This window comes from Naegleria lovaniensis, assembly GCF_003324165.1.
Source record: "Naegleria lovaniensis strain ATCC 30569 chromosome Unknown tig026, whole genome shotgun sequence".
Lineage (NCBI taxonomy): Eukaryota > Heterolobosea > Eutetramitea > Acrasida > Naegleriidae > Naegleria > Naegleria lovaniensis.
This window is the reverse complement of record NW_025407848.1, coordinates 308,165-322,086: the sequence shown is the minus strand read 5'-3', so window position 1 is coordinate 322,086 and position 13,922 is coordinate 308,165. Positions and strand designations below refer to the sequence as shown.

Sequence of the window (13,922 nt, the reverse complement as noted above, 5' to 3'; positions counted from 1 at the left end):
ATTTGTGGGTATATCAAGGATCAAAGTATGAGAAAAAATAACACTTCTCGAGTCAAATTCAGGCTGATTTATTGAGAATCGAATGAATACCTGTTGATTCAATTCATGGTTTTTGGATCTTTGAGGTTGCACCAATCACAATAAAGCAACCACTTTTTGAAATTGAACTTTGTTTGTGGAAAGCAAAGTTAAAAAAAATGGGCGTTCCATTCTTTTTCTATTGGCTCTTACAGGAATGCCCTGAGATGATTCGGGAAGTGGTTCCTTCCTCTTCTCTTGACTCAAAGCAAGAGAATAAATTTCCCATTGATCATCTCTTTCTTGATCTTAACGGAATTATTCACACCTTTAAAGACTGTAATTTACAAACAAAAGTGTTGGATAAATTATTTCAAACAAGCAGCAATACACATCAAAAGGATTCCGAACAAAAATCAGATGCATCAAGCTCTGATCCATCCACTCACGAGGAAGATACGACGCTAGAATTAACGTTTGAACGATTTATTCTTTCGATCATGTTATATATTGAAGAAATTGTGTATCGATTTCCTCCTTGTAAGACTTTATATTTTGCTCTGGATGGTGTTGCACCCGCAGCAAAAATCAATCAACAACGAGAAAGAAGATGGGTATCCTTTAAGAATAGTACTGGATTGCCAAAAAGACGAACCACTGCGCATTCGACAGTTGGTGCCAGTAGCAAAGAGGATGCTCTACTCGATTCCATTTCAATCACGAGCGGCACCTCTTTCATGAAACAATTATCCGAGCATTTACAATTTTTCATCAAGAGAAAACTTCAAGATGATCAACATTGGAGAAGTATTGAAAATATTGTGTTTTCTGATTCTTCAGTGCCAGGAGAAGGTGAACACAAAATTATTGCACACATTCGAGAATTACAAAAATCTAAAACTAATGTGAACACTAGTGTGAATAGCAATGAAAAATTTATGATTTATGGAATGGATTCAGATTTGATATTTCTTGCATTAACGACACATGAAGAACAATTCTACATTTTACGTGATTGGACGTCATCGGTACAATTAAATTCACAGCAACTCTATCATAATTGGCGAATCAAGAGAAGGCTTAAAAAAGCAAAAGGTTATGATAAGGATCGGTTCGATCACAAGTTCCATGTGGTTGACATTTCTGTGGTGCGAAAATTAATTTCAGATTACATGAAGAATCAAGAGGACAAGTCTTCACCTCCTGTTGAGTTTGATTTGAATAGAGTGATTGACGATTTTGTTCTAATGCTTTTTCTCTGTGGAAATGATTTTGTCACAGCACTTCCAACACTAGATATAGGAAAGGAGGAAAATGCATTGGGATATTTGTTCAAGGTCTATCGAAGCTTATTCACTACTGTATTTAAGTTCCAGTACATATCAGACACTAGTAACACTTCAAAATTAATTGATTTAGACAAACTTGAACTGTTCATACAAGTCATTGGAAAATTGGAAGTTCGAGTTCTCACCAATCGTCTCAAGAGAGAGTTAGATTTATTAAACCAAAAAAAGAAAATTGAGGAAGAAAAGAAGAAAAAGAAGGAAGAAAAAGAACCAAAAGCTGGTCATACCGATGACAGTGACCTTGAGCTTGTTTCATCCAGCGTCAATCCAGAGCATTATAAGAACTTGCTGTCCATGATTGATTTGAATAATCTCATGTGCTTGAATGCAACACAAGATTTGAAACAGTTTTTATTGCTGTCATCCATCACAAAAAGTGTCTCTGGTACCTTTACTTCTCAGTATGTGGTGAAAAGTACCATTGATTCTGAAATCATGTTTGATATTCAATTTAAACAACCATTGAGTCTTTGTAGTTTAATTTTAAGAATTGGAAATTCGGCACAACAACTGAATGGAATGGTAGTCAAGCTTTTTGTGAATCAAAATGTGGATTTTGTCGCAATGGAAACTCACAAAGTTGCTCAAGAATTTTCCTCTACTGACCTTTTGAATGCACTCGAGACTTGTGAACTCAAATTGAAACTCAACGCATTCCAAAATGTGAGCAGACTCAGTATCATTGTTGAGAATGTAATTCAAAAAACTCAGACCACAACCATTGATCAATTAGTTCTATTTGGAAATGTCTCCACAAAGACAGGAAGCAAACTTGTCAAAGTATCGAAAAAGTCATGGAAAAAGAAGGATTATAGTCATCAAAAAAAGCACAACATTTCTTTTGAGATGAGCCAAGAGGAAGAACGTGTGAAGAAATTCAAAGTCATTACCAATTCCATTTCTTTAAAAAAGAAGGAAGGAATGCCTCCTCCACCCTATGTGGACATTGAAAAGTGGAAAACCAATTACTACAAGAAGAAGATGAATATTGTTTATGATCATGCGGTAGAAGGAGGTGGCGAGCAAGTCAAGCATCTCGTGTCTGAATATGTTCGTGCATTGTTTTGGATCTTTCATTATTACTATTTTGGAGTTCCTTCTTGGGAATGGGCATATCAGTGTCATTATGCTCCATGTGCAAGTGACTTTAAGCATTTGAAAGAGCTTTTCAAAGATGGTGTTGTGAACTTCCAAAAAGGAAGACCTTTCAATGATGTTGAGGGTTTGTTAGCAGTTCTTCCACTTTCTAGAATAAGTCTTGTGGAGGAGTGTTTAAATGAAAAGCAACGACATAGACTGAGGTTTGGTCTCTCATCTGCCACATCCCCTCTTCATTCTCTATTTTATACAACTACTACAGATTCAGAACATCCAGTGCAGCCAATTGAAGATGTTATTGAAATTGATCCCAATGATGAGGGACTAAAAACCTCCTTGAACGATCCATTTTATCACTATTCGAGAATGGTTGTGCATTTACCAATTGTTGAAGTTAAAGAAATTCGTAAAATAGTGGACGATATCTTGAACGTGCATGAAGGGCATGAAACGAATGTAGAACCCCCAAACATTTTGGTATTAAAATGGGACGACAAGGCCAGTCCGACAACATCAATACCATCCACGATATCTGTTTTACCTAAAATTGAGAACTCAAAGGTAACCTTGACAAGAATTCCCTTTGAGAATGATAATAATGAGGTCATTAAGCTTAATCTTTGAATAGAAAGTTGTATTTATAAATAAATAGGTAAGATAGAGAAAGTTATTTGGAGAGGTTTCGGTTCTCCTCTGCTTGTTGTTTCTTTTGTTGATTACACTTATCTGTGTAATTCATAATCTCCTTTCGGAGGTCCAAACCAAGTGATTCACTTCCAAGGATTTGCTGCAATCGCTTGTCAGGGAATCGAGATAAGGCTTTACCATCCATTGAAGTTGGGAATTTGGTGAGATGCTTCTTGAATTTTCCTTTCTGAATAGAACCAATCCATTCCAAAGTTTCTTCATAGGTCATTTTGGCTATTGGTTTCAAAACATTGGTTTTCTTTTGGTAAGGATCAGCACCAAGAACATCTTGAACAACCATTTTCTCTCCTGTCATGTTGCTGTCACTGCTCATCATGAGGCAAGTATGCTTTAAAGTATTGATTGTATGTTCTGTGTCACATGCAAGAGGAGATACAGTTGCAACAACAACAGTGTGTGGACGCTTCTTTTTTTCATCAATTTCAAAGCAGTCTTTCAACACTCTGGTCAGTTTGCTTGTTCTGAATGGAATGTGGACCTTGCTTCCTTCATTTTCCTTGTTAAGAGCTACACATCGAATGACTTCTTTCAAGGCCATCAGAGAACTGTTAATTTGAGCTGTTTCCTTAAGTCGTTCAATGTCATGCTCGTTGGAATCTACATTTCTTTCAGATCCTGCTAAATCACACAAAGTAAGTCTTGCAAATTGTTTTCCAGTAGCCGAGTCGTCAATGAAAACTCGACAAATGTAATGAGATCGTGAAGAGTTGGAATTCACCTTGGTTGCATGAGTTTCTCTCAACTTTGCTGCATAATTGTACAACTCATTGAATTCAGATCCATTATTCAATGCACAAAGTTTGTTGCCACAAATAACGACTTCTCCGTTTTTTCCTTCTCTTAAGGCCACCTCAGCGTGGTCACTCAACAGGTCATAGGCTGTCTCGCCAATAAGTTCAATACAGGTAGCAGTCACACTAAACTTTCCTTGTTTACCTAATTGTGTAAATAGGTCTTTTGACAAGAGCTTCACCAATCCTGTTATTGTGAACTAGTATTATTAACAAACATTTCATTGATGAATCTATGCGAATCGGTTGAAGAAATACTTACAGTCTTTCCACTTCCTGTTTGTCCAAAGCAAAACATGGTTCCAACGTTACCACCGGCGACATAGTCAACTAACGGTTTCAAGGCCGAAGCATACACTTGATCCGTTGAAGATTGGTCGTTGAACACCTCCGTATTTGGATAGGGAAACTTGTACGATTCTACATAGGCAAGATTAGGCTTCATCGACGGGTGCATTCTACAATCATGAACGATAATGTCATGCTTTTTACACGTTACTACATCGTACTCTCCTGCTTTGAGATCTCTCTCAAACATTGGCCTTTTTCTGATAAAGACTTTGACCACATCCTCTGACGATGCTTGTTGCTCGGAAGAAGTTGGGCTCTGTGCATCATCATCCATTCCGTCTCTATAATATTGTATGAGCTTCATGTAAAGCTCGCTATGCTCTCGTCTGTTGTGGAGGAAAAGTAGTGAATTAGGCAATAGTGAATTAGTCGCCTTGAGTATCATCAAATATAAAGTACTCACCTATAGCTTCTCTTATCAATATTTTGACCCATGTTTGATGTGTGGTGGTTTGAAATGTGAGCGTTGTTGAGTGAACCTTTTTGTGTTTTTTTTAAAAGTGTATTTTTGTAGCGAGTAAGGGCGGGAAGAACGCGCTGTTAGCGGAAAGGTATGTAGCAGCAAATGGATCAACACTGATAGAGCAATCGGATCGACCACCATTTTGGCCAACATTGGAAGACTTTAAATGTCAATTCTTTCTTGCAAGATGTGTCAATTGTTTTTTAAAATTATGTCGGAATCGTTGTTGATCAATGTATGATGAAGGCTTGTGGACAATAATTTGCAGGAAATATTTGTGAAAAGATAAAAAATGCACAAGAGAGCAATAGCACGGACAGCATCATCAGTCATTTTCTTCTTGCTTTTTTCTTCTTTTTTAATTTATTCAATCAATGCCCAGACGACCATTGATGGCTTTATCAAAACAAAGGATGAATTGAAAGATACTTCGTTTGATTATAGCACAATTTCAATTCACTTGGTCAACAGCAAGGGTTACGTAAAGGAAAAGGTTGAAGTATCACCAGAATCGGGATTTTGGCTTCTTCCGATTTATGACGAAGATGATAAGAGTACTTATACTTTGAAAGCTGTTTCAAGCAACAAGGCTCTTTCAATTGAACCCGAAGGTATTGAAGGAAATTTGAAGACACTAGCCTCCAAGAAGAATTTAGACTTTTATATTGTTGGATATAGAATCACAGCTAGTGGTGCCATCAAAGTTCAACAGTTAGATTCCGAAGTATTATTGGAGGGAGCACCTGTTGGCGTTCAAGTTACATTGAAAAAAGGAAATCAAGCCGAAAGAAAATCAACAACCAAACAAGATGGAGCTCTCTCTTTTGACCAAGTATTGCCTGGCAATTATGAGCTAGTTGCAAGTCATCCAGAATTAATCTTTTCTTCTCCTTCCACTTCCTTGACAGTGAACAAAGATGGATCCATTCACATTGGTAAGCCAATTGTGATTGGCGGCTTTAAAGCTGCAGGAAAAGTTGTGCTGTCATCAAGCATTGAAGGCTCTGATAGTGACTTACCAATTGCTGGTGTTACCGTCTATCTTAAGAAACCTACTCGCATTAACAAAGAAATCTCTCTTCCTTGCACAAAACCTAGCGACCCAGCAAATGGCATTTGTGTCACGACCACCGATAGCAATGGATCATTTGAATTCAAGGGCTTGCCTGTGTTTGTGAATGGAGACTATGTGGTAAGCGCTGAATACAAAAAATTCAACATTGATCCTGCAGAGATTAGCTTTAAGCTTGCAAGCCCAAATAATGTTGTTATTAAGAGAAGCTTTAGAGTAACTGGTTTTTCTGTGAGAGGTCAAGTTCTTGATGCCAAAGATAAACCATTAGCTAAGGCCAAGTTGACCATTATTAATAAGAAAACACAAAAACGAAAGGAAAAATCGACTGACAATGAAGGCTTCTTTACATTGGATGATTTGAATGGAAATGAAGTATTGGACATTCAGACCGAATACATGGGCTTCACATTCCCAAAGGTCAGTGTATCTCCCCTTCCTTCAAAAACTCAAATGGACAGCATTAAGCCAACCCACGTTCAGCTTTGTGGAAATTTAATCAGTGACACTCCTTTGAGTCAAAAGAGACAAGTGATTCTTAAGGTTGCCGACCAAAAATTGCAAACATCTACAAAGAATGACTTCTGCTTTGACGTACCAGTTCAAAAGAAAGCCACTACTACCGCATCATTGGAAGTTTTGCCTGACAGTGACCAATTTAATTTTCATCCTCTGACATTTGAGTTCCATAATGAACCCATGAAAGGTCTCCAAATTGCTCAAACGTTCTTCAAACTTGATGTTCAACTCAAATTGAAGTCAGCAGAAAAAGCTACTGTTATTCTTTTGGATAAGGAAAAACGCAAGATTGCTCAACAAGATACTGACACAACAACTCCAGTCCGCTTTGAAAATTTATTGCCAACGAGGTATACTGTTCGTGTTGAACAGCAAACAGTATGTTGGAAATCAAACTCGAACGAAGTAATTGTTGATCTAAGAGATAAGGATCAAGAAATTTTATTTGAACAAATTGGATACAGTATTACAGTCAGATCTTCTCATGAAGGAGTTAAACTTTCTTCTAAACTCAAATCCAGCACAGACAAGACAGTCGTCACCTCTTTGAGAAAAGGAATGAATTCATTGTGTGTACCTACACATGGTGTGTATGAACTTTCCATTCAAGAGAGTTGCTTCAAGTTTAAGGATGGAAATAACTATGAGTATGATACAGCCTCTCCAAAAGTTATTGACTTGGAAGTATCTGGGTACTTAATTAGAGGACAAATTAATACTCCATCGAACGAGAAAGTTGTGGTTCACATTACCAATCTCGACACACCTCAAGAAAAATCCACTGTTACAGCATCAAGAGGTACAAATTCTTTGATTTATCAATACTTTACAACAACTGCTTCAGAGAGCACCTTTGAGATTAAGCCTCAAAGCGACACGCTGTTATTCTTCCCACAAAAAAGAGTATTCAAAATTACAAAGGAAATGATCCAGAGTGGTAAATGTATTCCTGAAATTCCTTCATTTGATGGAAAAGAAGGTAGATACATTTCTGGTAGCGTTTCTGAAAAAATTAAGGGAGTCAAAATCTCAGTCAACTCTGGAGAACGTGTTGCATATACAGATGACAACGGTACCTTCAAAATTGGACCTCTCTATGACGATGCTGAATACAAATTGGCAGCAGAACTTGAAGGTTATTCATTCGAGCAAATCCAGGGTAACAACTTTAAGGCACACAAACTTGCATCTATTACTGTATCTACCCAACTAGAAGGTGTTTTAATTTCCATTGTATCAAGCAAACACAGAAGCAATACTATTGTTCCAGCAGAGGGAAAGATTACAGTGCGCAATTTATTGCCTGATAAATACTTTGTCAAGGCCACTCTTAAGGAATATGAATTTGAACCAAGCTCAAAGTATCTTGAATTAGGTCAAGGAAAGGATGAAGAAATTGCTTTTACATATAAGAAGACCGGATTTTCTGCATTTGGAAGTGTCAAGTCGATTGGAAACGAGCCTGAACCAGGTGTGACCATACAAGCCATTTCCAAAGATTCTGGAGAATATGAAGAAGTCACTACTGATCAGAAAGGCGAGTTCAGATTGCGTGGATTGAAACCAAACATCAGATACTACATTACAGTTGGAAATACTCAACATAACATCGAAAGATCCTCACCAAAGCAGATTGTGATTCAAAAGGAAAACAACAATGACGTTTTTGGAAATGACTTTATCATTTTCAAGCAAACTACCTTACAATTCTCTGGAGAAGTCTCTCTTTCTAGCGACATTTCTATTCAAGACAATATTACAGTTGAAATTGATTTATTGACAAGCTCTAACGCCAAACAATTCAAGATTATTTCTTCCCAAAAGCTTCCTCTCACCAACTTCTTCCATTTCACCCTACCCGTTGAGAACTATTTTCGTGACGATAATACTAAATTCTATATAAGAGTGACATCCTCCGGTAAAGCAGGAAAGCTTAACACTGTCACTCACTCAATTGTAGGTGTGAAAAATATTAAGGAGCAAAATGCACAGGAAGAAAATCAAAGAGACAAGTCTTCAAGTGCTGGGGCTGCTTCACTCGGCTCTGATATTCAAGTTGAAACCCTCTCTTCTACCAAATATCACTCTCTCATTAACTTCTCTTTGAAGCCAAGTGAGCCATCCCGATCACAAACTGGATCTCACGATCACATCGACCAAAAACCTCTATTTGCATTGGTATTCATTCTCTTAGTTATTGCTGCCTATAGATATAGATCCACTATCGAAGGCCTGTTAAGAAAGTAGCTGACAACATTTTGTTCAATGATGTATTACCAATAACAATTTATTTTAAATTATTGCATACTTGTTCATTTACTGTTGTTGATCGATGGTTGATGACGATACTGATCGTTTAGTGGTCGGTGGTTGATATTCCTTAATTTTCTTGTCCAATTCTAGCAAGTTAATCTTATCTTGCTCTTCCTTAATGCCATATGGTGTTAAACCAAGTAAACACCAAACTCCATACTCTTTGGCACATGAAATAAATTGTTTCTCATTAAACCAGTCCTTGCCATCTGGTGTTAAATCTAAAAATTCCTTGGGAGTGTCCGATTTTATATTGTTTGCTTTCCAATGAATTGGTGCTGCATTTTCCAACGTATTTGGCCCTCCCAAATTATCAGGAAAAACATGATCGACTTGAATCCCGGTTGGGCCTCCGCTTGTACCAATAAGTGAAATTACTGAGCCATACATGTCCAAACGAAAATAATCACAAAGACCCTCAATACTTTTTGACGCTGACAGAGCTTTACATTGTTCCCAAGCCTTCTTCTTGATTTCTGACGCAAATTCTGCACGTTTTTCATCCGTAGATAGTTTCAAAGCGTTTTTTGCTCCCTTTGCAAGCAGATCAATAAATTTGGTATCCTTGTTTTTGAGAGCGTTCATAATCTTTTCCTTCTTTTCTTGATCTACTTGAAACGCTGAGAGTTTGTTTTGAAATTCAACAGTGTTGCCAACATCATTAAATCTCAATAATTCAACCACGGCGTTGTCCAATGGTTGAGTCAATGCACACTTCTCCACTAAACTTAAAAGAATAATCAACGAGTCACTCTTCTCAATTCTTGTGACGTTTTTCTTCTCATATAAATTACCAATATAGAATTCTTTGGAGCAAGGATTCAAGAACAATGGTGGTTTAAATTGTAAAAGCAACATGGATTCCTTCTCACTAATATTCTGTGTGATGATTGGAGACAAGAAAGCACACAACAACTCTCTGACATTGTCTCTCGTACTTGATTTCAAAAACTCTTCAATTTTGAAGAATTTACACATCAATCTCACGTCATCAGGCTCCAACGATTTCACAATATTGGCCAATACCTGATCATCGCTTGCAAACAGAATCCAATAATCAGGTTTCACATACTTTGAATGATTAGCAAATAATTCCTTGTATGCCTTTCGATTCTTCCACAACTTGGCCAATGATTCGATTTGATTACTCTCATTGTTCGCCATAGTTGTTTCACTATCATCACGTAATGTTTTGGACACAGGAACAACCAAATCAAGAGTTGTTTTTGGAATTTGTTTCGAGCTCGGAAAGATGAATTTAGAATCTTGATCTTTCAAAAGAAAAGGAAGACTATCTTTCTTTGATGAAAGCAAAATGGGAAGAGAAGAAACTTTTTCATAGATTGAGCTCGAGATTAATGTATCACTCTCCAAACATAGAGTTGATTCTGAACCAAAATTCAAAGGGCAGTTGATTTTGATCTTTTTAGGCTTGTTGCTGGATGGAGAGGAAGGTTGAGACATTTTTTTTTAATGTTGTAAAAGGATTACAATGAGCGGTTGTGAGAAGGCAATCACGTTGCCTGAAAGTGATCAGTTAATACTTTGAGGCAGCACGGAATTAAGAAAATGTTAAAAGGAGTTTCCTTCAACGACATCGTCGCACGGATGTATGGAAAGTAGGACCAATGCAACAACTCTTAATTTTGTGAATATGATAACAAATGAAAGCAATGAATGTTCCTATGAACTGTTTTGAGAGTCGAATCTGCGTCTGTCGAAAAAGGGTACAAGTGCCAGGTTGTGGGGAGCCCTGTATAATCAACGTAAAATATTATTTGAATTTGATAATCATATCTTATTAACCGCCTTTTCTTATCGTTGCCAACAACTTTAAAATTTGGCGGTCAAAATTTTACAAAAAAAAAGCAACCACATGCGAATGTCTCTTCAAGAGGAGAGCAACTTGTGCTGCCTAAGAAAAGGAGCTTGTATTGTTTCATCATCATCTGAGCAGGAAGATTATCCTTGCAATAGCATACTCTCGGAGGAAGAGGATGATATTTGGATTAGTGAGGTTGGACTACCTCAAGAATGTATTATTCAATTACCTCCTCATGCTTATTCGGTTGGATGTGTCGGATGGTTCTGCAAAAAGAGATATGTGTTCAATCCGAAAAAGATTAAAATGTTTATTTCAAGGGAAAGAGATGGGCCATTCATCCATTGGTCTAGCCTCAGAGCTGAGGAGAACGTTTCTTATCACTTGTTTGAGATTCAGTCCATTCCTTCCGATTTCTGCTATTTCAAATTTTCAGTAACGGACACGTTTGGAGGAAATCGAGTTTATCTTAATAAGGTATTCGTGATGAAGGAACTGCCTTCAGTTTTACCACCCAATTCAGAGGCAAAAACCTCAGCAGAGACCTTGAAAGAGTCCCTCGTCAACACATTTCTCCAACAACAAATATCGACGTTATTTCCTCGTTACCTCCACAATTCAAACCAGATTTACCAGATGATACAATGGACGCTCTTCGTCAGACTCTCTCTCCTAACCCCATTTTGGACACATCACCCACAAAGATCACGGAATTTAGCAGCAAGTTTGACGACTTGATGTTTGATGCTAGCGAATCCCATCTCCTGAATGTGGACAACTACTTGGTGAATGGCACCATGATGCTAAATTGCACAAACGTTTCATTGAAAGAGTTATCAGCCTCTCCTCTCATCTCAATTCCAACGTTTAAACAAAAATCTAACAGTACCAGAAATCCGTTAACTGTCTCCATGCCTACGTTCAAATCTTCTGAAAAGGAACAGTTGCCTTCAAACACAAACCTTCCTCTTTCCTCACCTAAGAAAATATCTCCTTCCAAAGACATCAAGACGACAAAACATTCCCCAACACTGGAAATTCCTTTAAAGGATATCACAAATACCAATTTGAAAGTTGTGGAGCCAAAAACTGTTTCCCTTAAATCCTCATCAAAAAAAGACCACAACCCAGGGAAGGAAAATTTGATTCTAGAAGAAAGGAGAATGAAAGTCAAGTCAAGAGAAACCAATTTAGCCAAAACAAAAAAGAATCTCGAAGAACTCTCAGAAAAAATTGGCGAAATCAACAAAAGAAAAACTCAACAACCGTTGTCCACAAAAGATCAAGTAACAGATATTTCACAAAGGTTGGAAGAGGTGCAGAAAGAAGTGGAGGAATTAAAAAAGCGTATGCAATCTGTTGAGGAAAATGTTGACACATTAGTGAAAAAAGAAATTGAAGAGTTCAAGTCAAAGTTCTACGAAAAAATGGGAAACAAATTCAAGAATTCTCTGGCTAAAATAGAACAACGTATCGCAAGAGAAACGTACAAAGTGATGGATGAAAGAATAAGAATCTTGACACACCAATCTGAGTGTAAAATGTTTGACCATGTACGGTCACAAATTAATCAACTCAAAACAGAGGCAAGCAAAACTCGAATTAGTTCCACAACTACAAGTGCAACTGCTTCCAACATTATGACAAATACTCCAACATTGACAATTAATGATGACACTTCATTGAATTTATCAACAAGTGAGCAGGTTGCATTGCTAAAACAGCGCATGCAACAATTACAGTAATACAATAATTAATCCGTAATAGATAAGTGAAGTTTCGGATTACTCGAGCATTGAAGGTGACAACGACGACTATTGAAGAGTACACTTTTCATTTTTCTTTCCACCCTTCTTCTTCTTCATATAGTTTTCTATGACTACTTCAATACATTGTTCAAAAACATCCTTCAATCCTTCTTGTGTTTTAGCACTACATTCTAACAGACGAGCGGCACCAGTCTTTTGTTTGACTTTTTCAGCCTCAGATCTATTTGTATGTGATGATTTAAACATTGAATGATCATTGAGAAATATTTTGGAAATTTACAAAATAATGCAACACGTGAGTTAGAGATTCGCCAAAGTTGTTCAAAAGACTTACCTTGGTACACATCTATCCTTTTCCTTAGGATCATTTCTCAAGTCCAATTTGTTTCCTACAATCAGGAATGGTACACCTCCTGGTCGATCCTTTGTGTGTTCTATTTGTTTCCACAGCAGCAGAGCAGAATTTTAGATTCAATGCATTCCCAGCACAAATTCAATCAATAATTCATTGTTCACACAATCATCGGAATTATGTGTCGTCCAATAGATCCAATTTAAAAAGCAATAGTTGAGCTGTTTGTCACTCCCAACACGATCAAAATACTTACCTTTAATTTCAGGAACCCATTTTTTCGTGACAGACTCCAAAGAATCCTTATTGGTTACATCAAAAACAATCACAAAGATATGAGTATCGGGATAAGAAAGAGGTCTGTTGTCATGAATATGAAAATTTTGAACCAATCGCGTCCATTGAAATAATAAAAATTGATAGCAATCAATATAATTCTCCTCGACAAATTTACAACACAACCACGTACCGTAATTGATCGTATTCATCTGTTCCTGCAGTATCCCATAAGCCTAGAGTCACAGTCTTTTCCTTGTACACCACATTGGCAGTGTAGTTATCTGTTGAAAGACGAAATTGTATGTTGTTGTCGATTGTGTTCAATTTTGTTGTCGAAAGAGTTCCACAGCCATTGTCCAATTTGTTGATTGTTGGTGTTCATACATTCATTGAAGACGTGAAAGTGAAATTGGAACAATCAGAATTTTTAGGGCCATAATGTGAACGAAAGTGAACCGATGATGTCGAAAACAGTCAGGCAAGAAGAGAGAGGCCGAATCGTGTGATGTAGTAGTACCATCAATGTATTGAAGTCCAACAATTGTAGGTGATTGATAATTTAAAAAGATGAAATGCCAATGATGATGATGATGCGAAACCAACAACACCAATTAATTATTGAAACATCCATTGAGGTGAACGTGAATGAATCATTATTTGACGCGAGTTAATAATAAAAATCATCAATTAAATATAAAAACGCACCAAAAACTGTTGGGTTGTACTCTGTTGGAAATTCATTATTACTAAAATGTATGATTCAATAATGAGATGAAAAATGATCACCATGATGATGATGATGATGATGATGATGATGAAATACATGTTGTAGTGAAATGATGAATGAAGAATAATATTGTTTTCAATGAAAAGTATCACTTCAAACACACTTACCTGTAGGAAATCAACATGCAAGTTTTACCCACACTCGCATCACCAACAACAATAATTTTCAAAGAGTTGTCGTCAGAAAGCTCAAAATCTTCAACTGGTTCGGTCATGTGAATGGAGGGTAGTG

The 13,922-nt window shown here is 37.0% G+C and overlaps 6 protein-coding genes across 6 annotated transcripts; 3 read left to right on the top strand and 3 right to left on the bottom strand.

Moving 5' to 3' along the window:
* Positions 1 to 197: 197 nt before the first annotated feature.
* Positions 198 to 3,089, top strand: C9374_006085 (uncharacterized protein; the record flags this gene model as incomplete). The annotated part of the gene is made up of 1 exon (XM_044695907.1): positions 198 to 3,089. One exon carries the CDS (start codon positions 198 to 200, stop codon positions 3,087 to 3,089), a length of 2,892 nt encoding a protein of 963 aa, XP_044547381.1.
* Positions 3,090 to 3,132: 43 nt separating this feature from the next.
* Positions 3,133 to 4,750, bottom strand: C9374_006084 (uncharacterized protein; the record flags this gene model as incomplete). Its single annotated transcript, XM_044695906.1, has 3 exons — positions 3,133 to 4,164; positions 4,227 to 4,641; positions 4,719 to 4,750. The coding sequence occupies 3 exons, from the start codon at positions 4,748 to 4,750 to the stop codon at positions 3,133 to 3,135; spliced, it is 1,479 nt and encodes a 492-aa protein (XP_044547380.1).
* A 320-nt stretch (positions 4,751 to 5,070) lies between these two features.
* Positions 5,071 to 8,616, top strand: C9374_006083 (uncharacterized protein; the record flags this gene model as incomplete). Its single annotated transcript, XM_044695905.1, has 1 exon — positions 5,071 to 8,616. One exon carries the CDS (start codon positions 5,071 to 5,073, stop codon positions 8,614 to 8,616), a length of 3,546 nt encoding a protein of 1,181 aa, XP_044547379.1.
* A 69-nt stretch (positions 8,617 to 8,685) lies between these two features.
* C9374_006082 (uncharacterized protein) lies at positions 8,686 to 10,146 on the bottom strand (the record flags this gene model as incomplete). The annotated part of the gene is made up of 1 exon (XM_044695904.1): positions 8,686 to 10,146. One exon carries the CDS (start codon positions 10,144 to 10,146, stop codon positions 8,686 to 8,688), a length of 1,461 nt encoding a protein of 486 aa, XP_044547378.1.
* Positions 10,147 to 10,558: 412 nt separating this feature from the next.
* C9374_006081 (uncharacterized protein) lies at positions 10,559 to 12,249 on the top strand (the record flags this gene model as incomplete). Its single annotated transcript, XM_044695903.1, has 2 exons — positions 10,559 to 11,065; positions 11,167 to 12,249. The coding sequence occupies 2 exons, from the start codon at positions 10,559 to 10,561 to the stop codon at positions 12,247 to 12,249; spliced, it is 1,590 nt and encodes a 529-aa protein (XP_044547377.1).
* A 69-nt stretch (positions 12,250 to 12,318) lies between these two features.
* Positions 12,319 to 13,905, bottom strand: C9374_006080 (uncharacterized protein; the record flags this gene model as incomplete). Its single annotated transcript, XM_044695902.1, has 6 exons — positions 12,319 to 12,493; positions 12,608 to 12,707; positions 12,882 to 12,985; positions 13,095 to 13,185; positions 13,610 to 13,650; positions 13,799 to 13,905. 6 exons carry the CDS (start codon positions 13,903 to 13,905, stop codon positions 12,319 to 12,321), a joined length of 618 nt encoding a protein of 205 aa, XP_044547376.1.
* Positions 13,906 to 13,922: the final 17 nt, after the last annotated feature.